Raw genomic sequence first — 17,865 nt, 5'->3', positions numbered from 1 at the left:
AAACATCAGCATCCTCTGAATATTTTCATAATTTAAAACATAATACTCAGAATTCAGTAAAGATTTCACTGATTCAAAACTCTGTTGTCTTAACTGGATCATCATCAGAGTTTCTGGAGACAGAAACCTGTTGAGTCCAGTTTACTGCAGAGGCCAGCAGGTCCACGTGTTCAGGAGGATGTGGATCAGAAGGAGAGGTTGATGAGCGGAGCGTTGTTCTCCTTCTTGTCTTCTGGACTCCACCTGATGAGCGGAGAGCTCAGGTCGATCAGCTGCTTTAACGAAACAACACATTATTTGTTATGCTTTTTGAAAACACATCTTAAAATTTACTTTTTAATCATGAATTTTGTATTCATCTCCTCTAAATAAAACAGAATAAAATCTGATCTCATGATTTAGGGTAAGAAAAGCTCCACTAATTACGAGTTTTCATCTCCATCAATGACAGTAGGGATGAGAAGCTTGATGGACAGATTCTGCCGTGGTCCCACTTGAAGGTTCTCTCTGGACAAAGCAGCTGGTGATGTTTGTTTCTGGACAGACGTCACGTTGCCAGTGCAGAGTGCTCCCAGAGCCTCCAGTGCAATGCTTCTATCAACCATGTTTACAGTGAGCTCTCGTCCTACAGAAGTAATGAAGCGTCTTTTCTGGAAGGAAACTGAGGGTTCTGAACTCCTGTCCTCTGGCTGTGTGGAATAAGGAAACCCAGTGATCTGAACGAGGACCTAGAGCTCATATTTATATGCAAACACTTTGTCATACACACAGGTCCGGATTTGGGTGTGGCAAAGTTGAAAAGTTTAGAAACTGTTTTTCTTATCACAGTTACAGGAACAGTGTGATGAAATCTTCCTGAGAAATGGGGACAGACACACGTGTTCATACACATTATGAGGGCAGTGGATTAGTCATCTGCTCTAAGCATTAAATAAAATGGGGCTAAAACTTTTCATGTTGGGCTACATGTGCATATTTATCATGTAGTACATAAAAAGCGAAGTATTATCAATAATGTCATATCAGATCCATCTGGAATTTAACATTCATGCATTAGACGAAATTGAAAATTGTCCAAAAAAAGCTAGATTTAATTTGCTACATTTTGAAATGACAAACTATATCACAAACTGTTGGCTGGCAATAGCATGTTGATAGTTATTGGAATAGAAATATACAATAAGAGGTCACTTTGTTTTTAATGAGTGGTAGTAATAGTTAAAGGTTCTGGTATTTTCTCTCTTGCTTCATACTTGTCTGGAAGCACAGACACTTACTGACAGTGGAGTTCTCCAAGGAAGAATCTTTGGCTTTATTCTTTTTTAAGATACAAGCCCACACGCCAACATTAACCAACAACACAGTGTTCTGCAGACGATAAAAAGACCACAAATGTATTTGTCTTCCCAAGTGTTCTTATATCTCAAAACTAAATAAAAAGGGAAGTTTGGTGCTGCTTGATTGGATTTAAGGGAACTGTTGGGCCTTGGTGGACGACTGTGCCCTACTGAGTGCCATTCTAGTTCTGAAGTGCAAGCGACTGTATTTCTACAAGCAACTATGTTAGACTCGTATTTCTACTTTCTAATTTTAGAAAACAATTGTAGTCGTTTTAAACGGCCGGTTTCAGTTGCATTATGAGAGAGCTCAGAAACTGTCAATTATCAGGTTTCAATGTTGGTGGACAGCACAGAGACAGGAACATCAGTATACAGTAGTGACAAGAACAACATTTATTCAAACATTAATAAGAGCAGCGAGACAGAGACGATGAAAAGTACAGTCAGGTGCAGAAAAACATCAGCATCCTCTGAATATTTTCATAATTTAAAACATAATACTCCGAATTCAGTAAAGATTTCACTGATTCAAAACTCTGTTGTCTTAACTGGATCATCATCAGAGTTTCTGGAGACAGAAACCTGTTGAGTCCAGTTTACTGCAGAGGCCAGCAGGTCCACGTGTTCAGGAGGATGTGGATCAGAAGGAGAGGTTGATGAGCGGAGCGTTGTTCTCCTTCTTGTCTTCTGGACTCCACCTGATGAGCGGAGAGCTCAGGTCGATCAGCTGCTTTAACGAAACAAAACATTTTTGGTTGAGCTTTTTGAAAACACATCTTAAAATTTACTTTTTAATCATGAATTTTTACTTCACCTCCTCTAAATAAACAAATTCTTAAAGACATGTTTTGTGCACGGGGGAGCTATACAATGTGAAGTGTTCATCCCTTATTTACTCCAAAACCATAAGCACTGTGTTCTGGCAGCCAGAGATCACTTCACTTGCCACACCTAATAAAAACACATTTGTTGTTATGTAACAAATTTGAAGCAACATCAGCCTCTATCAATTAATTCACTAATGGATTGAAATAACTTGAAGGATTATCACCAGTTTTAAAAATGGTCTTAAAATTCATTTAAAACATCTTCTCTAAACAATCACCAACATGTACATAAACATGATTTTGCTTGGGTTGTGGAAATAGCTGTGACACAACATTGACATATAGTTGGTCTCTACCTTCTCCTGAAGGAAATATTTGACTCTTCAGCTGCTAAATGCTCCACTGTGAGCAAAGAGATGACAGTGGCTTTTTTCTGAGGAAACGGATGAGTGCTGCAGCCGAAAACGACACAGAGAGCGGTGAGACTGAACCATAACAGTTAAGGTTGTGGCTTGGACGAAACAACGAACTGAAAATTACATGGCCGTTTTCAGACATGAACTCTGGATAATGCCTGGGCCCAGTTGTCCAGATTTTGCACTTAGCTTTTCACATGTGAAGAACGCAGCAGGAGATTGTGCGGGTCGGACGCGTTCACAACAGGAAATCATTCTGAATATTTAGGTGCTAATTGGCGTCTGGGTAGAAAGCACGTGTTTTGGTTTACAGCACATAAACAGCGGCATCTGCCCTCATGACCAGAGTTCTTGGATCTCATTGTCTTTGCAAGTTGGCATCTTCTCCTACATGTACGGCTCCTCTTCTTCATCCAGAGGTATTAGTATTCTTTTTATCACGTGTAAGAAATATCATCAACACTTCCACTCGCTCGCAATGAATCCTCCGGAAGATATCTGGCTGTGTTCTCACAATGACATTCTCTGGAGTATTTTACTAGGGGGCTGGCAGGAGAAACTCTGGAGAATGCCTGCAATATTTGACTCGGACATTTGCGTTCTCACATACAGCCCCTCCAGATAATTTCAGGAGAATATCTGTTTTTTTGTGTGCATGTCTGAAAGCACATTATGAAGCTCTGTGTAGCTGAATAGCGACACACTCAAGTGATAATTCTCTGTCGGCTTAGGAAGGCCTGTCCACATACTTTTGGACATTTAGCATAACTTCACACATTATTGCTGTGAAAGTGTTACAACATATTGTCTGTGGATATAAGCAGGCGTGTGGCGTTACCTGAGTTGTGGTGCAGGTCTTGCCATTGGTCCGGATAAAGTCGGGGGTGTTGTTTAGGTCGATGAGCAGTTTCTCTTGAGGCTGCAGAGTTGGAGCTGGAAGATCCAACAGGAGAATCTGTAGAGAGAACAGAGGGTGATGAGGATCTGTGAGGTAATGTTGAAAAATTCAGCTGACTGGGCACAAATAAAATACATCTCTTAAGTCTGGAGTGAACATGGAAAAGTTCAATGAAAAATTTGTTTCAGAAAATTGATTTATAAATAAGTGAGGAGACAAGACACATTGTCCTGATCAGATTCTAGTTTAGTGCCACCAGAATTTTTTTTACTCAGAACCAACACAGAACCAACACCAGCTGGAACAAGACGAGGCCACAAAATGTGGAGACCAAAAAGATCAAATCCTCTAATGCAGTCATTCCTAAAGTGTGGGCCGCGGCCCCCTGGTGGGCCGTGAAGCCACTGCAGGTGGGCCATGAGAGGTCATCAGAAAATAAATAGATAAAAAAGTTTCAGATTTGTAAGTAAGCGTTGATTACCACAAAAAATGTATGATTGATTTAAAAAAAAAAAAAGGAATCATCACAGGTAATGAAACAAAGACATGAGATATAAATTCCAAGTTGTTCTTATTTTATCTGACCTATATAGCAGGTGTCATTGTTTTTGCTGACCGTCACATTAACACCTGAACGCATCATTAGCGGGGGAATCATAGGTGAGGGAGAACTTTGTTGTGAGCTGGGTCGAGCAGAGGAAAGCTGTTAATGACGAAGGGGAATCAGAAAATCTAACTGAATCATTCAAAACTAAAAAGATGACTCGCAGAAAGGACTTAAGTGAGTAGCTGTCGCTGGCCCAGAGGACAACCCCCAAGCCTGTGTGTGCGCCTTGCGCTGCGATGCTAGCTAACGAGACCCTGGACCATGTAGTGTGCGCCGCCATTTAGAAACTAAACGGACAATATTTATCCAAGCTTCTAGAATCTTTTAAAAACACGCTGAGAGAGTATCGGAGCCAGCTACGCGGCAACATCACCCCTCTCATCGGGTGAGTTACAAGTGACACAATGTCACTTTACGCGATATGTGATACAATATCAAGTATATCGAGAAAAACTGCCGGAGGTCTCAGGCTTGAGGAAATCCAGTATTAATGTTTATGGACATGTGATGGGGGGGGGCTTAAACGCTTCAAGTATATTTGGTTACGCCTCAAATGTGTTTTTCTTCTCCCTGATATTCTTGTTGTGCTCTGTTATACAAAGAGCAAGAATATATGTTTAACAATCCACTATTTGCACTTCATGTATTTTTTACATTTGTTGCTTTGCAAATTGTTATGCTTAAATGTGGATGTTATTGGATTTGCACTGCATATGCCTACGTTCATATACAATTATGTTTGCTATATAATGAATAATATTGTAGCCGAGCGTTTTGTTCACTTATACTGTCAGGCATCAGCCGAAAAAGGACACGAAAGATGGTTACTGAATCGGGACAACACACCCGTTTATTTTCCTTCACTCTTCCAAAACTTCTCTCCCCGACAGAACCCACTTCTGTTAGAACCCTTTCAAAACAAGAGTCCCAACCAACACCCTGCTTATGACAGGAACTACACCTTCAACTACAACCTTCCATAATAAAGCCACTAAATAAAATAGCTTACAATATGTATGGTAATAGTTGATTCTAGTCCTGTGTGTGGATCATATAGTTGTGATTAAAGGTGTGGGTGGGCCGCACAAATTTTTCAGTTTTCAAATTGGGCCGCGGCATTCTTAAGTTTGGGAATGGCTGCTCTAATGAGTTTACAAACTGCAACAAGACGAAAAGCTGCACCGAGACGGGATACCTGTTACATTCTGGTCTCTGGTTGGAGGTAGTAATGTTAATTTACATATTGTCATGTATGTTTGTTCTATGATGAGTTCACTCATGTGAAACCACTGGGACTTGAACTTTACCTTATCTCCTGCACATTTACACTGCTTAGTCTCTGCTTTATGTCAAACAGAAGAAACTACTGAGCTTAGAATTTCTTTGCGCAGGGAAACTGGGAGAAAAACTATTATGACCCCTTTCAATTTTAGCTGGATCTGTTATCATTTTCTTTCCACTGCCAGCTCTCCTTTTGACTATAAGCTTTCACACCAGCTAAATGATTGTGCACAAAGGCTTTAATAAAACTCACAAAAGACAAATTGGTCTCAACCAACTATTTTGAATTTCCACCACAGGAGGTTCATCACCAAACATTTTACAAATCTAATTGATCTGAACAACCGAAGGTTCGTCGGTTCCTCCAACAAGGCCAAAAAACAAACATTTAAAATTAAATAATAAAATCAGATAAGCTCAAACATAAAACATTTCTGGAAATGCACTTCAGAAATAACATTATATTCTGACAGGGATTTAAAACTCTAGATTGTCACTACACTTCCAGACACCTAGCATGTTCCAGATCTGAGCTCAGCGTTTGATTGGGACAGAGTTTGGTTTAACATATGTTTAGCCTCCAGAAACCCTGAACACCAGCAAATTCATTATAATTTAATACACGTAGCAAAACAATTCCTGACCCTCCTTGTCCTCTTTGTCCCTTGAAAGTAACAGATAGTTATTTTCATATAAGTTTTGGGAGTGTGCCCCAGTGTTGCGCTCCTGGAAGTTGGTCGCCTCTAACCACTCCAAGCTGTTTGATATCCAACTTGATCACAAAGAATTAGAAAGCTCTCAAAATGTACAACTTTCTTCGCAGTCATGGGCAGATTATTAAAACGGGTAGCACATGTGCTTATGAGCGTGACCTCTGACCTCCTCTGCCTTGCTGTTGCTTTCCTCTGCAGTCCCCAGTTCGATCAGGTTTTGAATGGGCTCTGATTGGACCTGGCTCGGTGTGTCAGGGTCCGTGCTCTCTGACTCTGGAGCACTGCAGGGTAGGCCATCAGGGGGCTGTTCCTCCTCCAGACAGAAGGGCTGAATATCTGGGGCATCAACAGGCTCGTCCTCCTGTAAATTTCCAGGGGTGGGGCTACATGGGAAGACAACACAAAACAGAGGTAGATGACAGATTTAGAACTCTCCATGTTTTCTCATAGCAACAGCCAGGAAGCAGGGGTGTGAGCAGCTTTTTTATTCGTCAACTGCAGTTTTAAGTTTCTCACCTGCAACTACTTTCCATCCTGTCAGCGCTGGGGGCGGTGTCGGTATCAGAGGTGGGTGGTGGCCTGGCAGGCCGGGTCTTGGTGGGCGTGGGTGTGGGAATAGCAGACATTCTGCGCCTCAGTGGGGTGGGAAGGGCAGAGGGACGGCGTGCCTTTATCTGAAGAGACTTGCATCCACCAGCACAGGGCGTCAGAGGACCTACAGTAGGCTTCTGAGGAAGACTACAGGAGACGAGGACCATAAGTGATGGCAACAGCCAGAAACTTAATAGTAGGTTGAATAAAATCCCAATAAACAACTGGAGATCTCAGACTGAGGCTACACAGACTGATAGGAGAGATGATATTGTAGTAGTGAAAGTTGTTTAGACTTATGGTGTCATTTCATTCATTTCTTTACATTATTTCACAATGATCTATGGATACATATGACCTTTCTCTCTTGGTGCCAACCTGTCGAAATTCCAGTAAGGAGCCTCTGTGTCAAAAACATGATGCATGTTAAGTTATTCGTGTCGGACTGACATGAACCCCTTTTTCTTGACCAATTGATGGACTGGACAACAGCCTGCATGGTGTGTGATCAGAGTCCTTAAAGGGATAGTTCACCGAAAAATGAAAATTCACTCCTATCTATTCCCCACTATGCTGATGGAGGGGTGGGGAAAGTTTTTGAGTCAACAATACACTTCTGGAGTCTCAGGGGTAAACAGCATCCAAATCCAATTGGAGTAACTGGTGATACATTTTTCAAAACGTAAAAAGACAACTGAAAAAACATAACATGCCTCCATACTGCTCCTGTGGTGTCATCCGGGTGTCCGGAAGCCTCGCCATTTAAATTCAACTCGAAACGGCATTATTTACACCTATTTTGAAGCCTAAAGTCTGCTAGCGGAAGTAGCGATGCTAGCAGAAATAGAGATGCTAATGCTTATTTCAATGTATCACACCCACAATTTCCTATATTACTGGACATTGCTGCTTTTTCATCAGTTAATCATCAGTCAGATAAATATGAACTCCACTTTTATTAAGAAAGTGCTTAAAAAAGGTATTATAGAGAATTACTGTCATTACAATCGTGCTGTAATTTACAAAGTAAGGTTTTAAATTCAAAAATCTGACTATAACGCTGGGTTTACACCGGCCGCGGAAGCGCCAAGGAAAGCCAGGCGCCTCCTATCCGCCCCCGTTACACAAATGTGCTGTTCACATCGGCTGCGATGCACCGCGCCAAGGGCGCCACGCGCCCTGAACCGATGGTTTCGGCGTCAAGTCTATTTTTTCCGCTCGCCGCGAGTGTATCGCGCCAGGAAACACACACAAAAATGATTTAAAATGATATAAATGACATATTTTATATGATATAAATGATCAAATATGCATCCCATACTTTGGATTTCCCTTCTGTTGTCCTGGAGTTTAAATTTCCCCGATTTTTCCCCTCATTATTCAATGTCCCCATCTGCCCATCCACTACAAGCACACAAGCAGACAGACAGAGAGAGAAAGAGAGGGGTGGTGGGGGGGGGGCTATGAAGACCATCATCATTTGCCCCGAACCCCGACATTGAACGGGTTACATACAACAACAAGCGGAGAAAGCAGAATCGTGGGCTGACCGGCGCGGAGAAATGCGCGTCCGGTGTGAACAGCCAGGCGGCTGCGTGCTTGAGAATGGCGCGGCAGGGCGCTTCCGCGTCCGGTGTAAAGCCGGTGTAACAGTAAGTCTATGACAGTGGTCAGTGCTCTCCACGCTGATTTGACATTCATTCAGTTTAGACTTGTGTGCTGCACCTCAAAAGGACAAACTCTGATTATAGCCTTTACTGTAACAAGGTGGCCCAACCTGGCCCCGCCTTAGCAGTGCCACTGCACTGAGGCGCATTACTCCACTGATCAACAAGTGACTCTGCTCCTCTGATGTTTTCCTCGATAACAACTGCAACAAGTCTCTGGATCATTCCGGTCACTTTAACCCTGATGTCCTGACTGTGCGCGTCACGGTACGTCTCGTGTTGCGTACAAGGTTTAAACATGTGTCTCATAAACTCTGGAGCGAATCAAACAAACACAAAGTAAATGTCAGTCCTGTACGTTTCCTAATAACTTGTGATCAGTGTTTATTGTTAAAGTGTAAAGTGAGTGCAGGTCAGAGGGGGAGTGAGGAAGAAACAGACTGACACTGTTCTACGAGACACTTGACTGATATAACTGTGGTAAGATTGTCTCCATACACCATTTGGAGTGGTGCTTGCGTCTTCCTGATGAATGTAAGTACAATATTCTATCTGAGCTCAGTTTTTGGTCTCTACACACCTGAAGATAATAGGTGACTTTTTTAGCTGCCAAACGCTCAACTATGTTCACCATCTACGCTCACCGTTCTTTGCCTGCCAATGGCTGATGAGCAGGTAGGCTACAGTGGCTTTTAAGGGCTTTTTGTGGGAAACAGTAACTTACCTAAGAATGTATACACAAGGATTTCACTCTGCACTACTTGAACACATTAAGCAGTTTTTTTGTGATATTTTCATGCACATGAAAGATGTTATTGTACAGCAGATGACACTTTCCCAGTGAAGTTGTGTAGTATGATGTTACCACCTTTCCATGCTGCTCGCTGACACCATTCTCTTGGCTTCAGCATCTTTGGGACCCCTGGTGATGAAAAACAACAGACAAGGTGTATTAGAGAATCAAATACAGAAACTGCAAACTAACTTAGTTTTGACCCAAAAGATTTACTTCAAATCTTATTTGTTCTGATGGAGAAGAGCAGCAGGAATATTACAGTACTTAAGGCTTCAAACTGTCTAATTGCATTTGGTCTATTTTACCAAAGAACCACACTGAGATTGTATGCAGTAAAAAATGAAATTAAACTGGTACCATTGTTTGTTCTATTGCAGAGGCGTGAGCATTTTCTTTTTAGACGGAATCAATATTTATACTCACAGTGCAAGAGTAAAGTGAGGATGCTCTAAAATAATGTAATAGCTAGTTTTTATTTATCAATTAACTTAATGCAAAGTGCAGTTCACAAAAACAACCTATATTCTCTGCCTCTAAAACAGCGGTTTTCCTTGTTACACATGCACAGTTTTCAAGTTCTTTGCAGGATGTTCTTCTGTGGATTTAGATTTTAGACTTAGTCCTGATATAGCAGCTCTGTTCTTAGTAATTAGGTCAACAGAAAAATTGCACTGGAGCAAAGTTTTTGATTGCCGACGATAATATCCTGCAGATCCCCTAGACTCTAGAACTGGGACAAATAATACTCTAGGGCCTATAGTATTATTTGTCACAGTGCTATAGTGTGGAGGAGGATTTAGTTTAAAGTAGCATAATCTATATTTCTGTCTCTGAACAAAAATCAAAATTTTCTGAATTTCTGAAACAGCGCCGTCATTCACAGCATCTCTCACCATCTCCGTGGTGGTCCCCTCTCACTCCTCCGCTGGGTGTTGCTAGTACCTGAGCCTCAGGTTTGGCTTTCAATCCACTCTGTGGGCGGACAAATGCGGTGGGGGGGACAGAGATGGTCCTCTGCATAATTCTCTTGGCTGGTGTCAGCTGGAGGGGCGTGGCCTCAGCTCTCTTCAGTGACGTGGACCTGACTGCTTTGAAGGGCTCCACCTCAGACAGCTTCCTCGCCTGTGTGGACAGCGAGCGCCGGCCTCCGGTGGTGGAGGATGTTGGATCTGCTGTGGCATAGACAGTGGAGCGACGTGGTTTGCTGGGATTTGCCAGTCTGTTGATACTGGTGGGAGCAGGGGCAGTGGTGCTGCTTAGACTCTGGTTCAGAGATGAGTTCAGTTTACCTGATATAAAAAAAAACAACATCTGTACTGCTGCATGTTCTCCATTGGATAAGAGCAGGTTAGTCATTTTTGAATTTCTTTTTTTATCTGGACCAACAGACACCATTCCTGGACACTTCCTAGGTTTTTACACCATAGGTTTCCTCATACTGCTAGTATGAGGAAAAGAATTGCGACCCTCCACAATTCTGGTTCATCCTTTCCTGAAGGTACCGTATTCATCTGAATAAACACTATGGGAACCAAGCAGCTATCAGAGGTCTCTTTAAAGTCCAAAGGAGTCCATGTGAGAATACTACAGGAAAATGTGGTGTGGTATGTTTTTAGTTAGATTTTATGTTATTTTTCAATCTTAATAAGGCCATCATTTGGACTTGTCATCAATAAATAAAAAAAATTATAAATGTATGTATATATCCGCCTTCTGTCATGTATCTTTCCATTCCCACAACAATATTCAGAGAAAATGGGGATTTTTCGGGCAAATTGACAAATGGTGATCAATCGTAATTAATCCACAGCTACCCTGTGATTAATCTGATAACAATTTTTTAATCGTTTTTAGCAAGAGGCCCATAAATCCTCAAACAAGTGAAGAACGGCAAGAGACTCAGTAATTAAGTCGCAGTGGAATAAACGTTGTGTCCTGCCTCCTGCATTTCTATACCCAGGTGCCATCCCCTGCCTAAAAGTTTCCTGTTGTTGTGAACGTCTCTTACAATCTCCTGCTGTGTTGTTCATATGTGAAAGGCAAACTCTGAACTGAACCCGATTTTCCAGACATCTTCCATATTTCATATCTAAAAACAGTTCGATGAGCATACTTTGGACCGAAAAATACAAACCAATGTCTGACTGCAACAGACCATGTGAAGATGTTGGGGGAAAGTATCTGTATCCACAGTAAAACATATTTTCACATCATAACCAGTTAAAAACTCCTTGTAGTCGCTTTAAGAAAGCAGTACTAGGAGGCGGGGCTAAGACAAGCCTAACCTACCCCCCCCCCACGCAAGCAATGTGTTTCTTCAAAGGTCAGCCATATAATTTAGTTTCAAGCTCCAAAAACACATTGAAGGCAGCATTATCACTTTAAATTAATTTTTTATGTAAACTTTAGACATAAACTGGTTCAGGGTTGACTGGGTAACCATTAGCGGTAGCAGTTAGCATACCTTTAGCGGGGGGGACACAGACAAAACTGGAGTTGAAGCTGGACACTGAGGACTGAGGATGACGACGTGTTTCTTCCTGTCTGCCACCCTCCTGTTCTGAAGTGGTGGAGCTTTCACTCCTGACAGCTTCCTCACAACATTCTGATGAATTGAAGAAAAACAAACAAACACCAGTTTCATTAAATGTGCTTAACAGCAATGTCTCATTCGATTATACAATTAGTTTTGGCACTGCTGTTACAGAGGACACATTTGTTACCTCGTGGGCGGAGCCAGCATGACGTTTCCCTGCAGGCTGGAGTTGAGGGATGAGTCGCTGAGGTCAGAGGCCACGGCTCGCTGAATCGGAGAGCAGATCCTCGTAAGACTCCGCCCTGCTGGTAAGGACGAGAGGACGGGCTCCGTTTTCGACCCCCCACCACCTGAAGAAAAGGCAGATGTGACGTGAACATATTTTCATTCATTTATTAACTGAGCACTTCCAAAGCTGGGGGTTAGGACCCCAGCATTGGGGCACCAGGTACCACTGAGGGGGTCACAGAAGATGAATACGAGAAGAAATAAAACTGCTCTGTAGCATAAATTACAATGTAAACCTCAACCCTACAGATCATATGTTAGAAATCACAAACGAGTGTGAAAAAATTGTGAATGTCTTTTTTATTATTTGGCTTGTGTTTGTATTAAACAAATGAGATGTAATGAGTTAATAAGTGACTTTTAAAAGTGCTGGGAAACAAGTCGTGTTACCATTTGACACAGACCAGTCATTTTCCCCTGTTGAACTAAGCCAACTGGCAGTAGTTTCAGATTAACTGCTGCTCAAGAAAGCAGAATATTTCACAGAAAAACTATTGTTTAGGTAAGAAATCACCAGTGATTTACAGGAGGAACATTTAGATTTGACTGTCGATAATACGAGAGAGAGAGAAAAAAAAGGTCTTCTATCACAGGACGCTTATGAACCGTACCCTGTCTGCTTTTATTACCCACACCACGGAGGTTATGTTTGCACCCCTGTCTGTTTGAATAGCCGTTTTAAGACATGACCCTCAGAGGGGAACCGGAGAATTGGGTCCGGACTTTCTGCGCAGATTGCCTTTCACATATGAACAACAGTAGGAGATTCTCTGGTCAGACACGCTCAAAACAGCAACAAATCCTCCGGAGGATTCAGGGGAGGGGTGGTGCAGCAGGCACAGGCAGGACGATGTATTAATTCTGCAACGGAGATCGCTCTTTTCTTCTTCCGCCACCGGCTCCTATCACCAAAACTAGTGGTGCATGTATCGGTCGTATATCGGTAGCGGCCGATATTCGCCTCGTTTACTGCCATCGGCAATAAACTTGACTTTCACCGATAACATTGGCCCGATGTTCATTGGTATGTTTTTCTGCAGCCTGCCAATCTGGCATCCAGATTATGGTACACTGACGCCGGGTTTACACCGGGCGCTGAAAGCGCCGCGCAGCGCCAAGGAAAGCCAGGGGCCTCCCATCCGACCCCCCTGTTAAACCTTTGTGCGGTTCACATGGGCTGTGATGCGCTGCGCCGCACCAGCGCCCTTCACCGATGGTTTCGGCGTGCGAGCGTATCGCCACGCGTATCGTCATTTACCCCCGAACACCCGACATTGAAACGGGTTACATACAACAACAAGAGGAGAATCGCGGGCTGACCGGCGCGGAGAAATTGCGGGTCCGGTGTGCACATGCGCAACAGGTACTACATACAAACAGCAGAGACAATGTCGGCTTGTTGGATTTCTTCACTGTCTCAGAGAAAGCTCGCCGTTTAGCAATTGCAAGACATGTTCAGCGGACATTTCAAGAGGGGGTAATACCACCAAGGATTTCAACATGGCATCTAAAGTTACACTTGTCACTTTTTCTGTTTTTCATATTATTCAACTAATAAACAAATATCGGTATCGGCTATCGGCTAGATTGTTGTTTTAAATATCGGTATCGGCCAAGAATTTCCATATCGGTGCATCCCTAACCAAACCCCTCTTGACATCTTTGTTGGTGCCATCTTCTTGTATTTGGAGAAATAGAGGCGTGGCTGCATGCTAATTTCAGAGAGTGGATTGACGATTCAGAATGATTCTGATTCACAAAACACACGCATGGTGGTGAGAATAAAATCGTCTGGTGCGCAAGTGTCATGAATCTGGCGGCGATTTTGCACATGCACTTATTTCTGCAGAGAGTAAGAACATTTCTGCTCAATGTTAGTAATGAGGCCCAATGTCCTCCTCCAGAGTGTTCTACGGGACTTGATACCTGGGGGGGCCAGGAAGACAACATTCGCAGAAACTCCGGAGGCTCTCACTAGGACATTTGTGTTCACACATACAGACCTGCAGAGAAACTCTGGACTAGAGGATCTGCAGAGCTCAGTTAATGTGATGGAAATTTGAATAATTCGCCAACATGGATCAACAAGTGGCTAAGGGGGCAATTGAGTGAGGTGGGAGCTGTCCTGGAGCCGCTCCTCCTCAGTTTCAGTGCACCACCCACTTGAGGCCTCCTACATCAGTGTTGGTGCAATTTTTTCATTGCCCTTTGTCCTACAACTGTACTATACTACTGAAAATAACATAAATATTACTCTTTAAAAGACATATTTAAAGCATCATGCTCTGTACAACATGGTGGAAATGCCACCAAGAACCCATAAGATTCTTTAAGATCAGGTTCTGGTTAACAGGCCAACAGTTGTTGAGGAGACCTACAAGATACTATCTGGTGTTACGGGCTGACACCAAGTAACGCCACTGACCCCTTCATTAAATTTGGGGTTTTATAAACCGATTGTTTCTCTTGTCACCTGAAAAGTAAAATATCAAAACATCTCTCCTACTTTGCTCGGTGGTTGCAGTCTGGTCTTCTCCGCTCTGCTCTTGCTGGCTAAACAGAAGTTGGTGGGGCAGCTGGTTTGCTTGGCAGCACGACACCAACGCCCAGTGCAACTTGTCCCTCGCAGTGTCATCCTTGGCTGAGCCTTTGCCACAGCGACAGGGCTGGAGGTGCTGAGTCGGGTAGTTGGAACGAGTGGAAGATGCAGTAGAGGCAGGGCGGTTGAATAAAAGCTGCATTGATAGAGGCGTGGCGGGTGGATGATGGTTTGTTGGTGGGAACACTATTGGCTATGTTGGCGCCGCTTCCCCTCAGCAGGCGGCGCTGGACAGCAGGGGGCAGCTCCTTCATGGGACTGTCCTGCACGCAGAAGGTCTGGCGTTTGATGGGGCTGAGTGCACTGGCGGTCTGACCGAGCATGTTCAGTTTGGCCACTTTGTCCTGGACAAACTCCTCTCTGTGGGTGGTGGTGTTGTCTGTGGTCATCTTGGTGGTCTCGCCAACCTCACGATGCGGCTGGCTCAGCTTGCTGTTCTGCAGCTGGGTGGCTAGTTTGAGTGCTTCCTGACACACAGACTCCAGCTGATCTTCAGTCAGCGGGCTCAGGCTCGCCCGCACACCACCGTCTAGGTCCTCGAGACGAGACCCCACGTTAACCGAAACACACCTCTCTTTATGGCTAACCGGACCTAGGAAGACCTCATCCTCATCTTCATCACCTTTAAAGCTGCAGAGAGAAATGTCAAATATATCCCGGCTGAGAGGAACACAGACAATTAACTGAAATAATACATCAGAACAGATGACAGATCAGGCTCAGACCTGCAAACTGAGGGATGAAGAGGGTGACAGTTCCAAACTCAGCAAAAATGTTTGTAAATGATGAGAGCATTACCAACAATTCTATTGGTTCACCTTAAAGGGATAGTTCACCGAAAAAGGTAATTCCCTCATTATCTACTCACCACTATGCCGATTGAGGGGTGGGTGAATTGTTTGAGTCCACAATAAATGTATGGAGTTTCTGGGGTAAACAGTATTGCAGCCAAATCCAAAACAATTGAAGTGACCAATTCTTCAAACATATAAAAAAATACTGCTCCTGTGGTGTCATCAAGTGTCTGTAAACCCCAACATCCAAATTCGACTAGAAACAGCGTCATTTACAACTTTTTTTAGCCTAAATATAGATTAGTGAATTTAAATATTTCTGTGAACTGTCCCTTCAAGGTCAATTTAATGTAAGTCAACCAGCAGATGTCACTACAACATTTGTTGTTCATGATTTTGATTTTCTCTTACTTGCTTGCTTGTATACATATTTTCATTTCTTTTTTTACTTTTTAACAAAATAAAAGTAAAAACAATTAACCATATATTAAATGGTGAGAATACAAAAAGAAAAACAATCCCACAGTGCTGAACTCAGCATTGGTCTGCCATAGGTGAAGACAAAGAGCCCAGTGGAGTAGTCTCTGGAAATACTGGGTTTGAATATTCAGTTTGCCAGAAGATCACAGAAAGTACAGAGCAGGAGGAACACCTATTTATTTGTGCAACAGTCAAATCAATAATAAACCAATCATGTAGCAGAAGTGTAATGTATAAAATCATGCTACAGATTAGGAATGAAACGGTTATCGTTCATCACCATCTACCCTGGATAAATTCCTGCCAGATAGTTGTTACAGTGATTACCATCGTGATTTGGTTGTTACTTTGACAGCATGAGCTGCTGGTGCTCTGGCCATAGCAAGCAGCTGTTTGCATCCACTCTTATCAAATTGTATGTGTTTAACATGCATTTCTTATTTGTTGTCCTGACAGTGTGCAATTAATGTAACAAGTTGTCCCCCTTCTCTCCTCTGCTTGTTTTGCATTGTTATTTTATATTGTGATCAAAACCTGACATCAGATTGGTTTACATATGGCTGTATTGCTCTTTCATGCACATACTTTGTTGATAGTGGTTGTGCTGTTTGTATATGTACATTTGATTTAATTGTTTAATTTTTCATTTAAAGCTGTATTACAGGGAGTTGTCATTGTTAAACCAAGAGCTTCTTTATCGAGCTGAATTCGTCCTCCTTGAATGTTAACGTTGCACGTTTGATGTGGTGTAGGTGCTATATTATTATGTTTAGTGATTAATATCAAACTCTGTTAAATTACTTCAGGGTGTGCATACGTACTTTTTTTTAAAGACACTGCTATTATACCGATAACCATGATAATTTGGGATAATTTATGTCCGGGTCGAACTCCAGGGAGCAGCTTTAGTGATCAGTTACAAGGAGCAGACACAGTTTACATGTGCTTCCTACCTGGCAGGTGACAGAGAAACATCGAAGTCCAACGTCTCATCTGGCAGAAAGAACAGATCTGTCCAGAAACACAAAAACAGTCCATGAGGCAAAGGAACAGCACGTTAGCAGTGTTTAATTCGGACTCAACGTTAGCTTACCGACGTTAGCTCGACAGTCCATCCCGCTGCTGGTGCTTCTCTGTGGGAAACGAAATGACCCGGATCAGACCTGCAGCGGCACATTCAGCTCTGACATTAAACCGCAACAACTATACTTTACACCTAAATCACACACACGGGCGTTAGCCTTCACGCTAACTTAGCTAACGTTAGCTAGCCTGACAGTTGTCCACGTAAACCAAACGGTAAGTGACAAGAGCTTTAAACTGAGAATTTAGACAGGGAGTTGCTTTATTCAGCGGAAAACACGACTGGCACCGAGCTCACAGTTTAAATCAAGTAAAAGTTACAAACCTCAAATGATCTGAAAACTCGCAAATCAAACAGCGACACGAAAACACACAGAGGTACCCGACTAATTCAAATCTGCTGCGTCGCGGGTCACATGACTCACACGGAGCCAGCCATTGGTTGGAGGGATATGACGCGAAAGGCGAGGGGAGTTGTGGGTATTGTAGGCTTTAATAAAAAAAACATGGCCTCTGTATAGGTCTTCCTCCGATTTTATAAACTTTAATTTACTGTAAATGTTTTAAAGCTTTTTAGCTGATTTAAACATTTGATTCCCATTAAATAACTTTAACTGAACTTTCACATTAACACAGAGGAAATAATATTAAATAAGAAAATAAACCATTATATTATATTAATATAAATTACTTAATTCCCATGACGATAAAGTTTATCTAAAACTGTATTTATTTATCAAACCTGGTACATTTGAGTCTGCATGTTGCTCATTTGATCAATCTAGCTAATGAAGAAATTAGTCTATTAACAAAGGTATTGAACGAATAAAGAAAGTAAGATAACGAAAGCAGTAAAAGAGGTATATGTAGTTATTTTAGGACTGAAATTTTTTTTTTTTGTGGAGCCTGAATAAATAATTAAAGTTAAGATGTATTTATTTGGATAATT

The 17,865-nt window shown here is 42.4% G+C and overlaps 1 protein-coding gene across 1 annotated transcript; it reads right to left on the bottom strand.

Annotated features, from left to right (window-relative positions):
- Nucleotides 1-1,711: 1,711 nt before the first annotated feature.
- Nucleotides 1,712-17,379, bottom strand: gtse1 (G-2 and S-phase expressed 1). Its single transcript, XM_034587841.1, is given in 19 exon segments — nucleotides 1,712-2,067; nucleotides 3,422-3,538; nucleotides 6,249-6,465; nucleotides 6,599-6,820; nucleotides 9,209-9,251; nucleotides 10,030-10,425; nucleotides 11,601-11,670; nucleotides 11,673-11,743; nucleotides 11,861-11,933; nucleotides 11,935-11,982; nucleotides 11,984-12,022; nucleotides 14,467-14,522; nucleotides 14,525-14,582; nucleotides 14,584-14,652; nucleotides 14,654-14,692; nucleotides 14,694-15,189; nucleotides 16,787-16,844; nucleotides 16,927-16,996; nucleotides 17,242-17,379. Coding segments are annotated over 18 exon segments (2,181 nt in total). The 5' UTR covers nucleotides 16,949-16,996; nucleotides 17,242-17,379; the 3' UTR covers nucleotides 1,712-1,980.
- Between the last annotated feature and the right edge of the window lie 486 nt (nucleotides 17,380-17,865).

Source organism: Hippoglossus hippoglossus, chromosome 6 (assembly GCF_009819705.1).
Source record: "Hippoglossus hippoglossus isolate fHipHip1 chromosome 6, fHipHip1.pri, whole genome shotgun sequence".
In the NCBI taxonomy this organism is placed as follows: Eukaryota; Metazoa; Chordata; class Actinopteri; order Pleuronectiformes; family Pleuronectidae; genus Hippoglossus; species Hippoglossus hippoglossus.
This window is presented reverse-complemented; position numbering and strand designations above follow the sequence as displayed.